At 44.2% G+C, this 20159-nt stretch overlaps 2 protein-coding genes across 14 annotated transcripts in view; one reads left to right on the plus strand and one right to left on the minus strand.

Annotated features, from left to right (window-relative positions):
- The window catches only part of LOC1277360 (serine/threonine-protein kinase Doa), an 83079-nt gene extending 80632 nt beyond the window's left edge, over positions 1–2447 (plus strand). For all 13 annotated transcript variants that reach the window (XM_061649582.1, XM_061649570.1, XM_061649572.1 and 10 more), the window contains one exon: positions 213–2447. In XM_061649582.1, coding sequence (XP_061505566.1) covers positions 213–337 — 125 coding nt within the window. In that variant the 3' untranslated portion in view covers positions 338–2447. The remainder of the gene's footprint in view (positions 1–212) is intronic.
- A 732-nt stretch (positions 2448–3179) lies between these two features.
- LOC1277361 (prolyl endopeptidase FAP) lies at positions 3180–18741 on the minus strand. Its single transcript, XM_061649665.1, has 14 exons — positions 17171–18741; positions 15324–15438; positions 12395–12493; positions 12179–12282; positions 11996–12090; positions 11596–11915; positions 11221–11365; positions 10840–11128; positions 7695–8629; positions 7437–7628; positions 7315–7367; positions 7110–7217; positions 6833–7038; positions 3180–3748 (listed from the first exon to the last, which is right to left on the minus strand). The coding sequence occupies exons 1-14, from the start codon at positions 17231–17233 to the stop codon at positions 3614–3616; spliced, it is 2859 nt and encodes a 952-aa protein (XP_061505649.1). The 5' UTR covers positions 17234–18741; the 3' UTR covers positions 3180–3613.
- Positions 18742–20159: the final 1418 nt, after the last annotated feature.

The following is a 20159-nucleotide window of genomic DNA, read 5'->3' on the forward strand; positions in this document are numbered from 1 at the left end:
GGTATCGTTTCCCGCCTCACACGGGTTGATTTTTTTTTCTTCTTTCATTATTCATTAAGCGATAAACTCGTTGATTTGCAAGCGATTATTTTATACCATTCTGATGCGAGAATTTGTTTCTTTACCTTAGCCACACACTTACTGAAAAGGTTCTGTCTTTTTTTACCGTCTTTCTTTTTGTACACAAAAAAACTAAACCCCACACCGAGCAGTCATTGTGAAGGCAACGGATCCGCGGCACCCGGAACCGGGAAGCAAGCCGCGACCGCCAATGCCACTCGCGCTGCTGCCCATAATGGCACGCTGGCAGAAGGGCAGCATTGGCTCAAAGGCCTAGAACGCAGTGAGGGGAGGGAAGGGTATAGATAACTGAAACGTCCCCACGACCCACAACCCACCCACCCACAACACAAAACAACCGCCAGTACCGGAAGCGAAAACAGCAACAACAACGTCCCTTATGAAACACAACACACGCACACGCACATTATATTGTGGTACACACGCTGTATGGATGGATGCTGTATGAAGGCGGATGACATACAGGGAATGGAAAACAACTGCATCAACAAAAGCGTTAATGTCGGATAGCAAACCGATAGTAGTGTGGTGCCTGCCAAATTCCACCGCCCGTAACACATCGCGTTCCTCAGCACGCACCGGCGAGGGATGTATACACCCTACATGTTCCTATTGTTTAAGAGGATGTTTTTTTTTGCTTGCTTGTAGTGAAAGGGTGTTAGAAAAGGTTTGTGCAAAGTTCGCCTATCATTTGTCTTCCCTATAAGTGCGTGTGTGTATGTACGAGCGCGCACACACACACATACACCCATGACTTCCGAGCACGGTCGTTATCCTTTATCCTTTGGGGCATTAATTATAATTAGCACACGTGCATCGAGCTTTGAAAAAAAGAAACAATGGAATGCATTAGGAGCAAGGCAGAGACAAAACACACAACAGCGCCATAAGGAGGGACATGCCCGTAGGAAACGCTCAATTGAGGAAAACAGGTGGAAAACAAGAGGGTTAGTAAACTATTGTGGGATGTCACTCGCTACCGTTACGATGAGGAAAGCGGTCGGACAAGCCGAGGTGTGCCATGAATTCCATAGTTGTCCCCCATCCGCAGCTTAAATCGATGAAAGGGAAAGCATCGACAGATCGTGGCGTGTTAAATATATTACATAGCGTTTTGCTTTCGGGATTTGCTTTTCCGTTTGAAATTCTCCATGCTTTGCCTAGCTTGGTATTTTCCTTTCTTTTTTTTTTTTGTCCAACTATTTGTTTCTCACTCTTCCCTTTCCCTGAACCGATTGGAGATCGGTTTACCCTAACGGCAACGGGGCAAAGTGTAGATAAAGCGGTCCGTTTTTTTTTTTGTTTTTTTTTTTGTCACCAAAAGTGTTAACGATTGGGATACATTAGCAATCAAAGCGAAGAAAAGCAAACGAAAAGCAAGTTGAACGAACAGATGGCGCTAATGTACGGGCGGCAAGTGTGTGATCATCAACAATGTAACCATGTATAGCAACATATTTGTAGGAAAAAGGAGGGTTTCAGATTTCTGTGTTTTTTTTTTGTTCTTTTTGTTCCCCACAACAAAAGGAAAAAAAGCAAATAGCAAAAGCTCCTATTGTATTCGCGCGACTCCGGCGGAAGGCACAGAGCGTCGCTGCGATACGCCCGATACATTGGCTGCAGGAAAAGGGGTTTTCTTTCCCCCATTGCTGTGTGAATGAATTTGTCGACGAGTCTCTTATGTTCTTATTAGCATTAGAAGTGCGGGGTGCACAAGCCGCCCGCGGGGGGTGGGGGGAAACTCCCAACTCCCAGCTGGTGTGAAAGGTGCAAAATGCGACGCAAGCATCGCTAGCGCTGCGATGTACAGAGGAGTAGGGAGACTAGATAAAGCAAATGTGTTTATATAGGGAAAAAAACAAACAAACAAACGTGTAAAACACCCCTCTCCCTCTTCCCCTTAATCAACCCCTCCCCACACCCCCCTTCACTCACCGAACAAAGATCTCTCCTAATCACGCCTCACGTCGTGTTGTGGCAGCACTGTACAAGGTGCAACGAAATTCTATTACTGATGCCGACAAAAGGAGCAAAACAGAGGAAAGGAGGCGAAGAAGAAAATGTGTTATTTTGCAAAGCGGGAAAGTATAACGGACGGTTCTGAAGCAAAGGGAGGAGGGGTGAGAGAGGGGGTAGGGCAGTATATGTGACAAAAACAAACAAGGACAAAAAGAAGAGAGAACATTAAGAAAACGATGCAACAAGTCCAATTTCTAGTGATTGTTTAGGCAAATAAGAGAGAAAGAGAGAGAGAGAGAGAGAGAGTGAGAGGGGTCAACCGCAAAACAAATGGGAAATGTGAGTGATTTTGAACATGTTCGTTTAGTAAAGACTTATTTAATAAAAAAAAATATTAAGAAAAGAAATTTACACACACGCTCTCGTTTTTGACGTTGAAATCAATATTCAAACTCACTCGGCCGCGGGTTTTACCCGTACCGTGCTGGGGTTTTTTTGTTGTTTTCTTTATATTTCTTTTTTTTTATTAGTAGTTGTCGTTCGTGTCTACTATTTGCATTTCGAACAGTTTGTTTTGTTTTTGTTTTTTTTTTTTTTGCTTCCAATCCAGTGTTCCAGTCACCAAACAGCCTGGAGGACTTTCGGCAATTTGAATTTCGTACGTAAAGGAGGAAAGAAAAAATCGAAATTTTTAACATGATGAGTGCGTGTGTGTGTATGTGTGTGTGTGAATCGGTGCTTTTTAGTAGGATTTCACTGTCTTCTCTTCGCTGGTGTTTGTTTAGCCTGGGACTGTTTAAAATAGCTATCGCACAATGAACACAACACTCATACACACATACAGCCTCGCAAATCTACACACACACACACACACACTCACACATACACACGCATGCTGGGTTGCAGACAAGTAGAAGGATCAAATGTGAAATGTTCAAACACCGGGGGAAGTGTGTGTGTGTGTGTTTTTTGCGTTCTTTTTTCAAACGCTAGACAAGACTAGTATCTATCTGTTTTGCGAATTGCCAGCGCAATTCACTACTTTTAGGTTGTTGTCTTCGTTTCTTCTTCTTCTTCTTCTTCTCCTTATTTTTCTGTCAAAAATTGGCTTTCCTCCCCTCTCTTTAAAGCGCCATGCGTGTATCTGCGTGCCTGGAGGTGCACGTGTTTCGTTTTATTGTTTCCTTTTTAAATTTGCATCCATTTAATTTTTTTCATACACCCACACATTGTTTTTTTTTGCTTTAAATATGTATGTCATTTACTTCACTCTACTCCACGTTCGTCCCTGCTCAGCTGCAAAATGTTTTTCCTTGTTTCTCATTTATTAGATTCTTATATATTTTTCTCTTCTTGTTTTGCTCTTTGTTTTTTATCTTTAAATTATCATTACTCTATCATTAATCAAACGTGTTGTGATGTTTCTCTGCCTTTGTGTGAAGGTGTCTGTGTGTGTGTTTGTGTGTTTCTGTGAGAATGGTTGTATATGTATGTATGTGTATGTGTGTGTGTGTGTGTGTGTGTGTGTGTATTATTTTCTTTCGGTTCGCTTTGCCTCCTACCACTGGAAGAACTACGTTTTAGACAGGAAGAATGCCGACGTCCAGTCCTGGTTATCGTTACCGAAGTTCTCCTCAATGTACGTCTCGATCGTGTGGTACAGATGCTCGGACACGCTCCGATACTCGTGATCCTCGTCGACGTACATCTGGCAAAGGCAAGGGAAGAGAACAAAATTAAATTTAAAATAAAACCCGACACACCATGAGATGTAGTGCAGTTGGGCGGCCACACTACTGGTGGCCGCCAAAAGTCGTGGATACCTCATATTTTCTCCTATCTTCTGACTTTCAGGCTTACTGGCCAGTTCTTTAGGCGACTTATCCGAAACATTTCTTCGCAAGTCTTTGAGGACACTTTTCGGCTGAGCTAATGCAAAAAATCAGACCAAAAATCTTGAAAAACCTCGGAAAACCGTGCATAAATGAATAAAAAGGTATGAAATGTAGTTTGGTTCCAAAATCGATTTAAATCAGTTATTAGAGGTCCATCGATTCGGTATGTTGAGTGGCCATCTTCATATTTCATAACCATATATGTACAGGCCAAGCACTCTACGGCCCTAAACCATCAAATATCGTTAGTGCAAGGCTCTAACAGAAGCAGCAGAGTAAATTTATAAATAATGTTATTGCTAATCACTCAATAATTCTTCCAGATGCATCAGAAATTAAGCAATCGATCATTATTTAGATATATTAAATTACTGCCTCGAATTGATTGCAAAATTTTGCTCCCAGCCTGGTTACAAAGTATGTTTGGACATGTTACTATCGTAAATCGAAACCATGTTCAGCAAGGTAATGATTAAGACTATGTGCCATAAGCGCTCATGCATCTTCATTACATTCTAGATACCCAAACCAGTTTATCAGTTGTAATCATGACTGTTTCTTCTGGATTTCATCGCAACAAAACATTTTGGTTTTGGAAACTTGTTTTTGTATTGAAATATGTCCTTTTCATTCATTTTTTCTTGTTTTTATTGGTTTATTATGGGTTGATTATTAATATTAATTAATTAACAAATTAAAGAATTATGTGGGAAAATTTGAAACACATTTTCAGCACTACTTCATTTCTGATAGTTTTAAATGATTTAAAAACTTTAAAAAATATCAATAACAATGGGCCTTATCGCCAACGAAATTCGATCCTATTCGATCCATTAGCAAAATTCCAAGTAAATCCAATTGCATTTTTTTCAATCGAAATCCGATCGGTTCAGTAATAGAATCTACTATCCGTTCGGTATTGTAGAAGACTGGAATGCAGTTTGCCGCCATAGCAATGGAGATAAAAATCGAGCAGTTCAAAACATCATAAAAAATAAACAAAATAAACAAAACAAAAAAATATTCAGTCAATATTCTAGACTATCGATATCGATCAGACTATATCATCTGCTGCACCCAAGTTGATATAACAGTGGAAACCATTTTTACAGGATTTCCCACAATTTATTAGTTGGTTATCTTAATTTTTGGTGGTTCTAGATTTTTGATTCGTCCTATAGGACATCAATAGAATTTAACTAAATTATGGTTCTAAATTTAAATGGAATTTAAATTGGTTGGTTCCAATACAGACCAGTAAATTTTGTAAAGTAAAGTTGATATTGATGTCATTTTGATTATCCATATTTTTCAGCTGAAATTAAAGCAGCGAATTCCTACTTTTGATGCTATCTAAAGTCCATAAATTACAACAGGTCGTTCAGTCCAGTTCAGATCTTTACAGAGGAGTGGAAGATGTCATATAAGTCCTTAGTACCCGTTATTCCCTTCCTGCCAATCTCCATAGTAATCTCCATTCATTATGGCGACAAAAATCAGAGTCATAAGCCCTGTAGTTTATCTAATCACATTGATCTTGGATGCCTGATGGAAGCCTGATAGAGATCGTTTGTAACGTTCTGTCAAAAGAAACACGTGATTGTGCTGACGTCTGATTTCATCTAATTTCTAAACGTTTTGCAGAAATATAATACGACCTTTTCCATAAAAATATACCAAAAAGTGTGAGAGCTTGCGTTTTTAATTCCTGTTGGCTGAGTTATTTTATTAATTTGTACAAGTCTTTTTCTTATAGAAATTGCTTAATTGGTCGCCAAGTGCCTTGATTGATGGCCATGTTTGAATTTCCTTTTATGACTACAACAGTTTTTGCAATTCTTATCTTTTTTATGCATACATGCATAGAGAGAAGGTAAGAATAAAACCGACAAGGTTTTATGACGATGTCTGACAAATAATCGAAAATCCTGTGAAGTTGGAAATCTCTTCATATTTCAGGAGTCCGGAATTGACTGACATGTACTATGGAAGCAAAAATGATTCTATCAATAAATTTTGGCTCAAACGGTCGCGTGCCAAACCAAAAGACCTTGCGGGCCATTAGTTTGACATCTCTGGTCTAATGCCACTTTTTGTGTTGATTCGTCACTGAATAGTTCCTTGAATAAGCCTTCCGTTTCTTCTATTTTGGCGTGAAAGGGTGTATTCTCCTATGTTTGTTCAAACCGATGTTATAAAACTCCCATAGTCAGAGACTTGCTTTCGCATTTTAAGACGTCTACTATCCAGTGTCGTATGCCATGAATAAACCAAGTTTACTAGTGCACTCCTAGCACAAAACAAAACCTTATGATTAACGAATGGGCAAAATCACTGGCTACTCGAATCGGGAAAAGTTAGCCACCAGTGGAGACAATTATCCACCGGTGGAAAACATATTCCACCGGTGAAATCGAGCATGTTATCCGATTGGATAAAAGTTATCGACTTTCGTTTGCGATCAGGCCCAATAATACACTCTTCAAAAATTACTTTGGCTTATTCGGACCCTAGACTTTTGGTCTAGGTTATGTAATACGGATTTGATTATTATGTAATGTAATAATCTCATCAATTATCAATAACAACTGATATCAAGCGCTTTTAGAACCATGCTGATCAATATTGGCACGGGACGTGTTCATTTCAATAATTCACTGTCAGATTTTCTGTCGACCGCATAAATTTCATGCTTATATTTATGCACAGCTATCCTGGGGGTTTCACGATATTTGGTCTGATTTTTACATAAACATAGCCGAAGAGTGACCATCCTCAAAGACTTCTGAAGAAACTTCGCCTAAAGAACTATCAGCAGTAAGCATCAAAGTCAGAAGATAGGAGAAAATATAAGCTGTCCACGACTTTCGCTGGGCACCACTGTAGGTGCCGCTTACCTGGTGCCGGAAGATGATGCCCCGGTTGACGAGGGAGCGGGTGAGCAGGGCGGCATGCTGCTCGTGCACCACGCAGTCGGCCGTGCTGTGGATCAGCAGGAAGTTCTTCGACGCCAGGCTGGCAACCTTCGTCGATAGGTCCGACTCGATCAGCGACCGCTCGGTGTCGTCCTGCTGCAGCACGTAACGCTCGGTGAAGAAGGAATCTGTGACGAGGGTACAAAAAAATGAAGGGTAAAACAGGAGAAGGCTGAACAGGTGCGGCCGGGTAACTTACTAAAGTAGCGGAAGGAAACGATCGGCGAGATGGCGGCGACACACTTCAGCACCTGGTTCGCGTCCGTAGCAAGCATCTGCATTGCGATGTAGCCACCGTAGCCCTTGCCTGCAGACGAGGTTTTTGTTTTGGGGAAGAGGATGTTAAACTTGTACAACGAAGACGCTTCTAGGCACTAAAGATTTAAAAGCTAGCTAATACGTACCATAGACACAGATGCGATTGGGATCTACTAGCTTCAGATTATCCCGCAAATACCTGCACATAAAGCGAGCGTTAACGTCGTTATGAACTGTTATTATGGGGCTGAAACGCGCCTTCACTTACATCAGTACGGCCAGCTGATCTTCGACCTCAATACCGACGCGTCCACGGATCTGCGTCTTGAGCGACTCGCCCTGAAAGCCGGATCCCCTCGCATCGATCTGCGCGATAATGTACGACTGGTGGCTGCTGAGGTACCAGTTCCAGTCGACGCTGTACTCCTCCGACACGAGCTGCCGTTCCGGGCCGGCCTCGCTAAACAAGGATGGCATTGAATGTGAGCTATCATCGACCCGCCCGACTAGCACCCCATAGACTTACATGTGCAGTATCAATGGCAGCTGCAGGTCGTCGTCCTCCTTGACGCCGGGCGGCAGGAACAGCTTCACCTGCGCGTTAAAGTCGTACTTGATCTGCACGCTAAACGTCATGATCTGCGGCTTGGCCAGCTGGACAAGCTGCTCCCGCAGCTCGTTGCCGTCGTTCAGAACGCGCACCTTGCGCTCCGTGCCGGCCTCCACCAGGTAGGTGGACGGTGATTCCGGTCCGAGACACTCCTGCACGAAGTACGTGTAGTCGTCGTTGAACGAGACGCGATTGAACAGACAGTTGTTCGGGCGCTTCGGATCGCCACCGTCCGCGCCGTCGCTACCGTCGGTGGGGCCCCGGCCGCACGTCACACAGTACGGCACAGCGGAGCCGAACGGGCGCAGCAGCAGCACGTCGCTCGCGTTGTGCCCGGGTCGGCCAGTTTCCGGCTGGTGCGGCTCGCTCGAGCCAGCCGAAGACCCAGTGCCGCCACCGCCGCCCGCCATCGAGGCGAGCTGCTCGAGCCCGAGCGGTATCTTGTAGAGGTGGCGCTGGCCCGGCTTGTGGTACGGGGCCGCCATGAAGTAAACGAGCCCGTGCCGCTCGTCGTACCCGACGATTTCCGTCACCTCGAACTGGCCCATCGTCAGGGTAATGGTGCGCTTGGTGCCGAGCAGGACCAGCACCAGGTGGCGATAGTAGCCGTGCGAACCGTCCCGCACGTTCAGCCGCTTCAGCATGTACAGATGGCGCGGCATTGCCGGTGGGGGCGGCGTTGGTGGCTGTGGCGGTGCGGACGTTGTCGTTGTCGTGGTCGGGGCTGAACCGGCCGGTGGCTGCTGGGGTGCATCGGCGGCATAGTTTTCCAGCGCCGACGGACGTCGGATGAACAATGGCGTCTCGCCGATCAGTACCCACGAGTTGGCCACTGCCTTCTCTTGGAAGATCTGCAAGGAAGAGAGTGGAATAAATTTTGAAGAGATGTTTTGAAGAGTACTTCATCAGAACTCGATGATATTTAATAATGATAATTAGCCATGATGATTATGAATCAAGAAGGACGCAGATGTCTTGCAAATAACTATTTCTGAATGTTTACTAATTTTTCTGCTTATTCCTGCCTTCTTCATCCTTCATGAAACTACACTGTCATCGCAAAACGCCGCTTTGAGACTCACAAGGCTTTTAGGAATAGGTTCAGATTTACTCCAGTAAGACATACTATGTCTACCCAGCCTGCAGAATAACCATTTGAGCTCAGTTCCAATGATACAAACGGACAACACACCAACAGTAGTTTGTATCAATAGTTCTCTCGAAATAGTCTCAAATGTTCTTTTGTAGGTCCAAGAATACTGTAAGTGGCACTTGACAGCGATCCATAAACACTTTCCACTTAGTCAATATCAGATTTAGTGGGGTCTCGCAAGAGTGAGGTCCCTCTCGATACTGCTCAGAAATGAGAAGGTGATTCTCGGTCAACTAATTGAAATTGTTTCACGTAATAAGATATGGGTTTAAATACCCAAACGTACAACTAGCCTCTCAATTTTTATAATTAATCTTTTATCTTATATAGTGTTATAAAGTCCCTATCTTTTTATTGCAGTGTTATTTCTTTTTTGTACGCTAAACACGTTACACAAGTAAGTAAGTAAGTAAGTAAGTAAGTAAGTAAGTAAGTAAGTAAGTAAGTAAGTAAGTAAGTAAGTAAGTAAGTAAGTAAGTAAGTAAGTAAGTAAGTAAGTAAGTAAGTAAGTAAGTAAGTAAGTAAGTAAGTAAGTAAGTAAGTAAGTAAGTAAGTAAGTAAGTAAGTAAGTAAGTAAGTAAGTAAGTAAGTAAGTAAGTAAGTAAGTAAGTAAGTAAGTAAGTAAGTAAGTAAGTAAGTAAGTAAGTAAGTAAGTAAGTAAGTAAGTAAGTAAGTAAGTAAGTAAGTAAGTAAGTAAGTAAGTAAGTAAGTAAGTAAGTAAGTAAGTAAGTAAGTAAGTAAGTAAGTAAGTAAGTAAGTAAGTAAGTAAGTAAGTAAGTAAGTAAGTAAGTAAGTAAGTAAGTAAGTAAGTAAGTAAGTAAGTAAGTAAGTAAGTAAGTAAGTAAGTAAGTAAGTAAGTAAGTAAGTAAGTAAGTAAGTAAGTAAGTAAGTAAGTAAGTAAGTAAGTAAGTAAGTAAGTAAGTAAGTAAGTAAGTAAGTAAGTAAGTAAGTAAGTAAGTAAGTAAGTAAGTAAGTAAGTAAGTAAGTAAGTAAGTAAGTAAGTAAGTAAGTAAGTAAGTAAGTAAGTAAGTAAGTAAGTAAGTAAGTAAGTAAGTAAGTAAGTAAGTAAGTAAGTAAGTAAGTAAGTAAGTAAGTAAGTAAGTAAGTAAGTAAGTAAGTAAGTAAGTAAGTAAGTAAGTAAGTAAGTAAGTAAGTAAGTAAGTAAGTAAGTAAGTAAGTAAGTAAGTAAGTAAGTAAGTAAGTAAGTAAGTAAGTAAGTAAGTAAGTAAGTAAGTAAGTAAGTAAGTAAGTAAGTAAGTAAGTAAGTAAGTAAGTAAGTAAGTAAGTAAGTAAGTAAGTAAGTAAGTAAGTAAGTAAGTAAGTAAGTAAGTAAGTAAGTAAGTAAGTAAGTAAGTAAGTAATGGCATTCTAGGTCTGAATGACTGAATCTTCGGGGAGTTATCGATCTGCAATAAATTATTTAGGATTTGATAGGGTATTGTAACTCCAAAAGCTCATAGTTTATAGCTTCTGGACAGAAGTTCCCAGATGCTTAATCCAGCAATCTTGAACTGGAAATTCGTATACTAATCATTCGCATTAATCTCCCGGTCCCGGTATGTAAGCCTTTGCTATATGTAGATTTAAATCGTTGTCCCAGTATTCCTAACGGAATCACATGATTCTGTAGCATTGAGGTCCTATTCGTCGAAGTTTCAATCAGCTTGTCACTGTCCATAACAAAAACAACCCAAAGGAGGAGTTTCATCTAAGTTCATGTGACATCCGGCCATAAAAGAAAAGTTCGCAGATCCTAGCATTCTGCAAAGTTTCTTCTTTTGGATATTCAGAAAAAAAATTAAGAAAGACTTACACAATATCGAAAAAAAACTTCCTTACACTCTTCGCTGGACAGTTATTGATCGTTTAAATAAGCACCGAACCGATTGCGAACGGTCCTCTCCTTACCTCCACACAGCTAAACGTTGGTGCCCGGCAGAGCAGCACGTGCGCTACGCTCTGGTTACGGCTCGCGTACGTCACCGAGAGCTCCGTCGGCGAGAGCCAGCTGAGCCCGCCGACGTAGCTGTCGGTCGACCGGATGTACGCCGGCACGTGGACCGGTTTCGGAAAGATGTACTTCAGCACGCCCAGATGCACCACGTACACCGTTACGTTCGGGTTGGCCGCATGTACCTTCGGGTAGCGCAGACTGTGTATCTTGGGATACTGCTGCCCATCACCGTACCACAGATACCTTTTGGGTTGGGGCGAAGAAGGGGTTCAGAAATCGGTTAGAAGCTGGCACCTGGTTAGAGAAAAATGATGCTTTGCCGGGCGCATACTTACTGGTACTCCTGAACGCCGGACAGGTTGAAGGATAGAAAGGACAGATACTGGCCGTCGGGCGAGAAAAGCAATGACGGTCCCTTCAGCTCGAGCACGTTCGAGTACAGCCAGTCGGGCACACCGTTCAGCACGGGCCCATCCCGTCCTGCGCGAACCATGTGGGGAGACCATGGCAAAAGAAGATACGAAAAAAGGGAAATGATTTACTTGCAAAAGCCGACAGGACGTGACGTGCTATTGACAGCAGATTAATTTTACTTTTCACGTCGAGAGAGAATGTTTATGGCAGTAGCGAACTACTGCCGTATCTCCCATCGGGCAGAGATAAATCACGTCCATTCCGGCACACTTTAGACGGACAGCATCGAAACCTACCGCTGGTGGTGATCCGGCAGATAAGATCGTACTGTACGCGTGGCTTGTAGTAGATGTCACCCTGATGCACGTATGCGATGCCCTGGGAAGAGGCCGTGCCCAAGCTCGGCGACGAGCCTGCAACAGACGATCCAGCCGACCCAGCGGAGGACGAGTGGGAAGATTGGCCGGACATCGCCTTTTCGCCACCAACGCCCATACCCGAGCCGTTCGAGGCCACCGGCGCCCACAGGACATGCTGGAGCTGCGGTGCCGTCGTGTCCGATTCCTTCGCCGACAGGGAGAACACGTTCGACGCGGCTAGGTCGTAGATGTAGTAGCTGCAGTAGAAGGGAGGTGAGTCTTCTATAGTGTGCACCCTGCACAGCACGATGTTTGCTGAGGCCTTGGACTATCTTACCTGCGATTGTAGCGCTGCGTGTTTCCGTTCGAGGCGTACAGTAGTACAAAGTTCCGATCCGGTGACACGTCGTAGCTGTCAACGTTGAGCTGCCGCTGCCGGTTGGGATGGGAGTGTTTACGTTAGTAGTAGTAGTAATATTTGTTGTTATTGTTGTGCTAGAAATGCTGCAAAGATACTCACGAAGGTGGCATTGTTCATGAGCACCTCGAACCGGAAGCCTCCATCGCGGGTGATTTGCAGTGCCGTCAGGCCACCTTCCGCGTTGATGAACACATACTCGTACCCTTTTGCCGTGTAGAAGGCGCCACCGCAAACCAGGAAAACATGGACATGGAGACGTGTGAGCGCAAAGAGGAACAGAAACAGGCACACAAATACACACAAGTAGCCACTTACGATTGATCCAGGAACCGTTCTGCGTGTTCCACTCGTACCGGCCCGATTTGATATCGTACAGCGATATTCGACGCCCGTGCAGCTTCGAGCTTTCGATCTCTACGGAAGACGAAGGTTTCGAAGGGGGTGGGAGGAGTTCGTTTTTGTTGGGTTAGAAGAGCATAGCAGCGAAACAATGGTCCGGGACGAAGAGTTAAAGCAAAGAAACCCCGTACAAAACACACACACACATCGAACATAGTACACTAAATCAAGGCATGATAGTGAGAGATAGATAGAGGGATAGAATGGTACGTGTGATGTGTGTTGATACTAAAACTAAAACAGGAGATGCATAACTGAGACGGATGAAGCGGATATAAAGAAACATTGACACACACACATACTTTAAATGTACCATTAGTGATGTTTTTTTTGTTTAATCTTGTTCTTGGCTATCTTCTTAGCTATCTTCTTTGTTGTTTTAAAGAACCTACGCTAGGTCGTGTTGGCTTTTGGTTGCTTTCATTCGAATCGGCATTACTGAAGGGCACTTGTGCGCTACTACGGACTAGTGATGGGAATAGTGAAATATCCGGAGTCGACTCTGATCCGACACTGATAATTTCAAAACCGACTCCGAAAGGTAGGTTCGCCCAGCATCATCCGGAGTCGGAGTCGTCGGAAGTCTTCCGGAGTGTCCCGGAGTCGGAGTCGTCCGGAGCTACTCGGAATCGGAGACGTCTGGAGTCGAAGTCCTCCGGAATCGAAGTCCTCCGGAATCGGAGTCCTCCGGAGTCGACGTGGTCCTAAGTCGGCAGGAGTCGGCCTTCCAAACAATGGCCTGTATACGAAGTGCACGCGCAAAGTGAAAGACATAAAAGACAACGAAATGAAATCAGGTGATCACAAGCATATTGCACCGGATGGCTCCAGTTGACTCCGACCGGCACCAATTCCGGTCGACCCCCATGTACTCTGGACGACTCTGAATGACTCCGACTCCAACCAATTCCGGCCAACTCCGGCCAACTCCGGCCAACTCCGGCCGACTCCGGCCAATTCCGGCCAACTCCGGCCAACTTCGGACGACTCTGGACGACTCTGAATGACTTCGACTCTGAGCGGAATTAGTAGTTCCCATTTTGAATCGGAATCGAAATAGCACTAACAATAGTAGGAGTCTGATGGGAGTCGTGGGCCCAGAGAGCACATCACTATTACGGACACACTAAATTGCAATTGGTAACACTAGACACTCATGAAGAAGCCCACCAGGTGGGCAAGCTGGCCATATACGTACAACAACAAAAGTAAAGCAACACGAAACATGACGAAAAGCAACCAACTTGGTAGCGGAACACAGACACCGCAAAAGGAAGTAAACATTGGAATCGGAACGGTTTGAAATTCGATCTATGGCTTAGTCCATTTTTTAAAATGAGAGTGATTATGGTTTTGTTTTTGTGGTCGCAATGGGTTGGAATATGACAGTTTTCATTTCGGTGTGTTTCCAGCGATGTCAGTTTCGAAGCCTAACGAACGAATGAGGATGCTTCTACGTGAAGCGAGCTGACGAAATGAACAAACAATTTTGATTGGCTAATGGGATCGGATGACAAACCAAATTGCCTCGGAATGTTGATAATTGCAGTGACATCTGGATAGGTTACATTACAGCTGAACTTCCGCCACGAACTAAGAAACCACTCCACTGTATCGTAAGAACTCTCACCATGGAAACAATCGATATTTCTTTACTTAGTTCGCAGCGAGCTCTCTTTAATTGAGGTTTCAAATAAATTAAAAAAAGTAATAACAATCAAATGATCTGCTATTCCTACATATTGTAAATAACACACAATCTCTCTCACTCTCTCTCTCTCTCTCCCTCTCTCATCACCTAGCATGCGCCCTTTTTATCATCTACTGGGATTTGAACGAACAGCTTCTCGTGGGAACAAACGTGCTACTCCAGTTAGCAGTAACGACCGATAAAAGTTCTCGCACTAAGGTGTGCTTTCGCACCGTTTTGCTACGGCTGCAGCAACGGCATACACTGGCAGATAATTGGCAAGATGACGTCAGCGTGGTACCACAGCCACAGTGGCATTAGTGAAACCGAATCCCTCCGGCACACCCGGGACCCATGAGGATGGAACATTTAATTTACAATTCAACGCCCCAAGGTTAGTTATGGGCACTGGAAACGCAACGTTTAGGCGCAAAAAAAAAACCAAAACCAAAACCAAAATATCCTCTCACATACACACTCATCTGTTTACCACTGCAGCACAATGCGGTCGATATCGTCCAATCCCAAATAGAACGAGCAAACGTTTGTATTTTTGTTGCACCAAGCGAAAGCACACTGAAAGCAACAGTGAAAGCCATTGTAGAGGACAACCAAGTGCATAATTGACCGAGCAGAAGAATTCCATCGAGGGAGAAGGGGGAGGAGGAGACCAAACGAGCGTTTAAAATTCTCATACACACACACACATTCATTCGTGCAATCGTATGTGGTCATTTTTGCAGTCGAAAAGATGAAACAAGTGGGCGTTGTATGAAGGATCATGGAATGGGAAGAAAAAAAAAAAGAGAGCGAGAGAGAAAACAAAAACAGAAAGCTTCGAACAACAAACAACCAAACGAACCAAATTTTTACCAAAAAAATACAACAAAACAACAAAAAACGTGTCAGAAAAGAGCAAAAAGTGTGTGTGCGAGCGCGCGACAACAAATAGCAAGGTATGAGGAACGTTAGAAACGTTAAAAGAGGGTGAAAGGGTTTTTTTTTTGTTGTGACTGTTGTTTTGTGAAGGTAATTTTGCTTTTTGCCCATCAATTATATGTGTTGTATAGTTGATAGGAGGATAGGGGGGGGGGGGGTTTATTTTTGGCATATTTAGAAAACATGTAAACACACGTAAGAAAGAAATCAATGCACCTGGTGATAGAAGTAGAATGGAAAACACAATTAGCCCCAATACGGCAGCGATCACTAAAAGCGCAATAAAAATGCCTCTCCAATTTCTTTTTTCCGAGGAAGAGACAGTTAATTCCTATGCAGAAGAATAAAAGCGAAGAGAGAGAGAAAGAGAGAGAGAGAGAAAAGAAAGAGAGAGACAGAGAGAGAGAGAGAGAGAGAGAGAAACACCGAGTGGTTCGGTCCAGAGTAGTAATGGTACAAGTTAGTTTACAAATAGAGAAAGAATAGAAAGAGAGAGAGAAAGAGAGAGAGAGAGAGAGAGAGAGAGAGAGAAAGAGAGAAAGAAAAGAGCGATCAGTTTTCCTTCGTTACTTTCTAAACAGCGTCTTCTACTTCTACTACTACTTCTTCTTCTTCGTGTGTTGGGAAATATGTTGTTGCATTGCTCCTGTAGTTGCTATTGTTGTTCTTGTTGCTGTTGTAGTTGTTGGTTAGAATGTTGTTGTTATTATTGGCAATGTTGTTGTGATTTTGGGTTTGCCAGCGCTTGTTTTTTTTTTGGTTTTGCTTACTATTGTTACTATTTAAGTATGTGTGCACGGATGTATAAGGGTATGTGTGTATGTGGTTGACTGTGTACTAAATTATCACGGTTAATGTGTTACTTGCGCAGCGGGAAATTGAGGTTAGGAGGACATAGGACAGAGCGAGAGAGAGAAAGAGAGAGAGAGAGAGAGAGAGAGAGAGAGAGGGAGAGAGAGCGAGAAAGTAGAGCGAGAGAGTGAGAGGGATATAAAGGAAGGAAAAGAAAAGGAGAGAGAGCGAGGAAGGCAGCACGCGCGCTTTTCCTACGAGTAATAGGTTAATGTGCCGAGGTACGATTTTCCCATTTTGGGCACGTTCATTGTTCCTAATCCCTTTTACGGCACACATTCATTACACACACAGATTGTGTATGTGTGGTTATGGCATTGTTTTTTTTTTGTGTATTACTACAAAGGATTGAGGTTGAGGGCAACACAATTGGGTTTGCTCTGCATTTTGTTTCCAATTTTCCATCGGGTTTGTGTCTGTTTTTTCTCCTTCTTCTGACCTCACTCTTCTTGTTAAGGGCAAGAGCAGGGCAACAGTGTGGTGAGCGGTGTCTTGTTGTCCTTATCAGTGTTGTTGTTTGGGTTGGTTTTGTGTGCGGTGAAAGGCGAGAAACGAAGAAGCACTTCTAAAAAAAACGAGCCACTAATAGCAGCACTCATCTAATAGACGCATGGGGTAGCTGTTGAGGGCGCCAGGGAAGGAGTCTCCCCTCCCCTCCCTTCCCTGGGCGCAGTGTTGGAGAATTTTTTTGGGGGGCAGGATCGTTAGACGGGCACTAAAATTAGCACAGGTAAGCAAGGACAGGCAGCTGGGACAGCGAACTGAGCAGTAAGTTAGTGGTTTGCTAGTAGTATTACTAAGTAGTAGGACTGCCCTTCGAGGTGGTGGGGAGAGGGGAGGGTTTATGGAGTGAGAGGACCGACAGGGGGACGAAAGTAGGCGTGCAGAAAGCGGCAGCATCCTTACGCAGGAGCGAACAAGGATAGCAGGATAAAACGGGAGTGATTAGATCTCGGAGGCACCCCACTCCGCGGCACCGGAAGGCGTCTCCAGCAACAGGAGGAAGGAAGAAAAAGATACAGAGAGAGGGAGAAGGAGAGAGAGAGAGAGAGAGAAGAAAAAAAAAGATAGAGAGATAGAGAGAAAGAGAGGAGAGAGCAGAAGCTCTTTTGCAGATAGTCACAGAGGACAGTTTATACGGTAGATGGGAAGGGGGAGCCAGGGCGGGAAGCGGAGTTGGGAGCCGGATTCTTGTTTGTCTTGCACTTCACCTCGAACTGCGAGTCCTTCTTGTTCCGAACGGTCGCATGGCCCGTGCTCTGGACGGTGTTCATCTTCGTTGTCCTTGGATGGTGACTCCCGGTCCCGCCCGTGCACGGTTGGCTGTCGCTGTCGGCAGAAGGCTCCCGGGGACCTCACGGTTTTCGGGGCGATGCGTTTTTTTTTTTTTGGTTTTTGTGTTTTTGGGGCTCTGCAGCTCCTGGACGATGTTCCTTTTCTCTGTTGCGCTGGGTGGGTGGTAGATGCTTTTTTTTTTTTTGATTGGATGAGCCTCCTTGCAGCAGGCAGGACTGTGTGTTGATTGATGACACGACACGACGCTGCGGAAGCGCTGTTTCACACACATACACTCCCAGCCTCTCTTGTAAAGTGTTCACTTGGAGGCCTTCCGCAGCACTACGGTGGCACTCGAACACTGTTCACGGAGTGATCTTGGTGCAAGCTGCAGGGTTTGAGGGTGGACGCTCAAGCTGTACCCAAGCAGTGGTTCAACTCCCGTTCAACTTCAATCGCCCCGTGCTGCCAGCTGCATCCTTGCTTTTTCCACTTCTTGCTTAAGCACAATTATATGGTCCACCCCTTTGAGATGCTACTCGGCGCGCGGGGCCAGTCCAGGACACACACACAAAGCCACTCTCACACACACACAGAGAGAAACGCACGTTTTACTAGGAAGCGCAGCACATGTGGAGAGAGCGTGAGCGAGATGAAGGAGCCACCCACCAGGCAGAGGAATCATAAGCGCGCACATCCACACACACACACAAGCAGACACACACGCGTGTACGCCCACTCGTCTCACACACACGCAGACCGATTGGCACACGGCAGGATAATGGCAGCAGCAACAGCAGTAGGCCCCAACACACTAGACACCACTAGAGGCCGCTGCCGACCCGAGCACATACTGCGGTAGAAATCGCTTCTAATTACACACACACACACACACACACACACAACAAGATCCAAATGATCCCTGTTCCCTAACACACACACACGCAAACACTTCGCTTTCACTCTCCCGTGTTTTTTGAAGATAAATCCTTTGGCTTAGATCGCTTTGAATTCCACTGCACCCGCGAGTGTATCTGCTCTAGAGAGGGCTCTATTTGGGCCGCTGCCCGCCCTCCGTTCGCACTGTTCGGTCCCGCCACTTCCTCCAGCCGTCCTCTCCTCCGGGGGATACAGCAGCAGCAGCAGTGGAGTGAAGACACACTACAAAGCCGCGCACGAACGGCGTGTGCATGAATGAATGAATGGGCTGGCGTGCTGGCTGGCAAGCTTGTACCGAGTCGGCCGGACCGTGGTGCTGCTCGCCAGGATGTTAGTGTAACAGCAGAGTGCTGCAAAGCACTCCGCTCTCGCTCTCTCACCGTTGGATCCTTTCTCTCTTACTCGCTGCTCCCTCTTTTGCTTTCTCTCTGTAAATGCTGTGAAGTATGCGAATATTGGGGCCATATGGGCATACAGAAGAATTGGTTTAAAATCCCCAACACATCCTCTTCTCATTATACGTATATTGATCATACATTCTAAAACCATTGAAAGCAAAATAAACCAATTTTTTGAAAAAAATAATAATAATAAAAACTTAAAGGAATCTCAACCCCTTTTTTATTTGCGTTTTCATACGCCTAATGACTAGTGATGGGTAAAGTTGGCAAAAATCCAGAGTTGTTCGGAGTCGTTCGGAGTCGTTCAAGTACTCGTGCGGAATCGGTTGGAGTTGAAGTCATCCGGAGTCGGCCAGAGTCGGCCTTCGAAACAAAGGCCTGTATACGAACTGCACGCGCAAAGTGAAAGACAAAAAACATAACGAAATGAAAGCCTAATCACAAGCACATTAACCCAATGCTCCTGTTGACTCCGACCGATTCCGATTCCAGTGGACTCCGATCGACTCTAGACGACTCCAAATGACTCCGACTCCGGACGACTCCGGACGATTCCGAACAACTCCGACCGACTCCGGACGACTCCGGACGCCTCTGGACCACTCCAAACGACTCCGAATGACTCCGACCAACTCCGACTCCGAAAGGCTGCGAACGACTCCGGGCGGATTTAGTGGCTCCATTTTGCCGATGTCGGAATCGAACTAACAATAGTCGGAGTCGGCTCGGAGTCGTGGGTGCGCTCCAGAGAGCACACCACTACTCATGACACACGTTGGGGCTCGTTTGATGTGATATGATTTCAAATTACTAGCAGAAATATTAAATCACATTTTAATATTTAAAAACATTTCAATATCCATTTCTCAATTAATCATTCAATTGATTTGTTCAAGCTTAAAGCTTGTAGAGTTGGGTAAATCTGATTCAGATTCATGAATCTAAATGAATCTTGAATTTGAATCTCTATTGGAACGGTTAATGAATCTCTAAAGGTTCATGAATTACAAAAGATTCTTAGATCTCGAAACATTAAACTTTCATAGAGCTTGAGAGTTTTATTATTCTGCTTCTTGGCGTAACAACCTACGTGGTCATGCCATCCTATACAGGCATGACGAGACTGATTCGAAAGTACCACACAGCCGGATAGTTTGTTTTGCTACGAGGAAACGGTCCATGCGAGGTTTGAACCCACGACGGGCATGTTTTAGGTGGGATTTAGGAAATTCCATATTTTGAAAATCATACATCTTCATTCATAAATATTAATAATTCCCTGGAGATACATGAATTTCAATGGATTTTAACAATCTCATAGATTCAAGAATCTTTGTAGATTCATGAATCTTTGGAGATTTATGAATATTTAGAGAATCATGAATCTTTGAAGATTCATGAATTTTTGAAGATTTGTGAATCTTTAGAGATTTATGAATCTTTGAAGATTCGACTCGAGATTCGAATCACTCATCACTGAAGAATCATATGAATGAATCTCAACGAAAGATTTATGAAACCCAACACAAAAAGCTTTGAAGTTGATTTTAGATCGTGACGCAATGGAGGCGCCCTTTGCCCCGTG

Source organism: Anopheles gambiae, chromosome X (assembly GCF_943734735.2).
Source record: "Anopheles gambiae chromosome X, idAnoGambNW_F1_1, whole genome shotgun sequence".
NCBI lineage: Eukaryota > Metazoa > Arthropoda > Insecta > Diptera > Culicidae > Anopheles > Anopheles gambiae.

Coding starts and splice junctions, on each gene's coding strand:
- LOC1277361 (XM_061649665.1), bottom strand. CDS start 17,233: ATGAACACCGTCCAGAGCACGGGCCATGCGACCGTTCGGAACAAGAAG. Junction 12,494..15,323: donor CATTCTACTTCTATCACCAG/GTGCATTGATTT, acceptor CGTCTTCCGTAG/AGATCGAAAGCTCGAAGCTG. Junction 12,283..12,394: donor GAACGGTTCCTGGATCAATC/GTAAGTGGCTAC, acceptor ACACGGCAAAAG/GGTACGAGTATGTGTTCATC.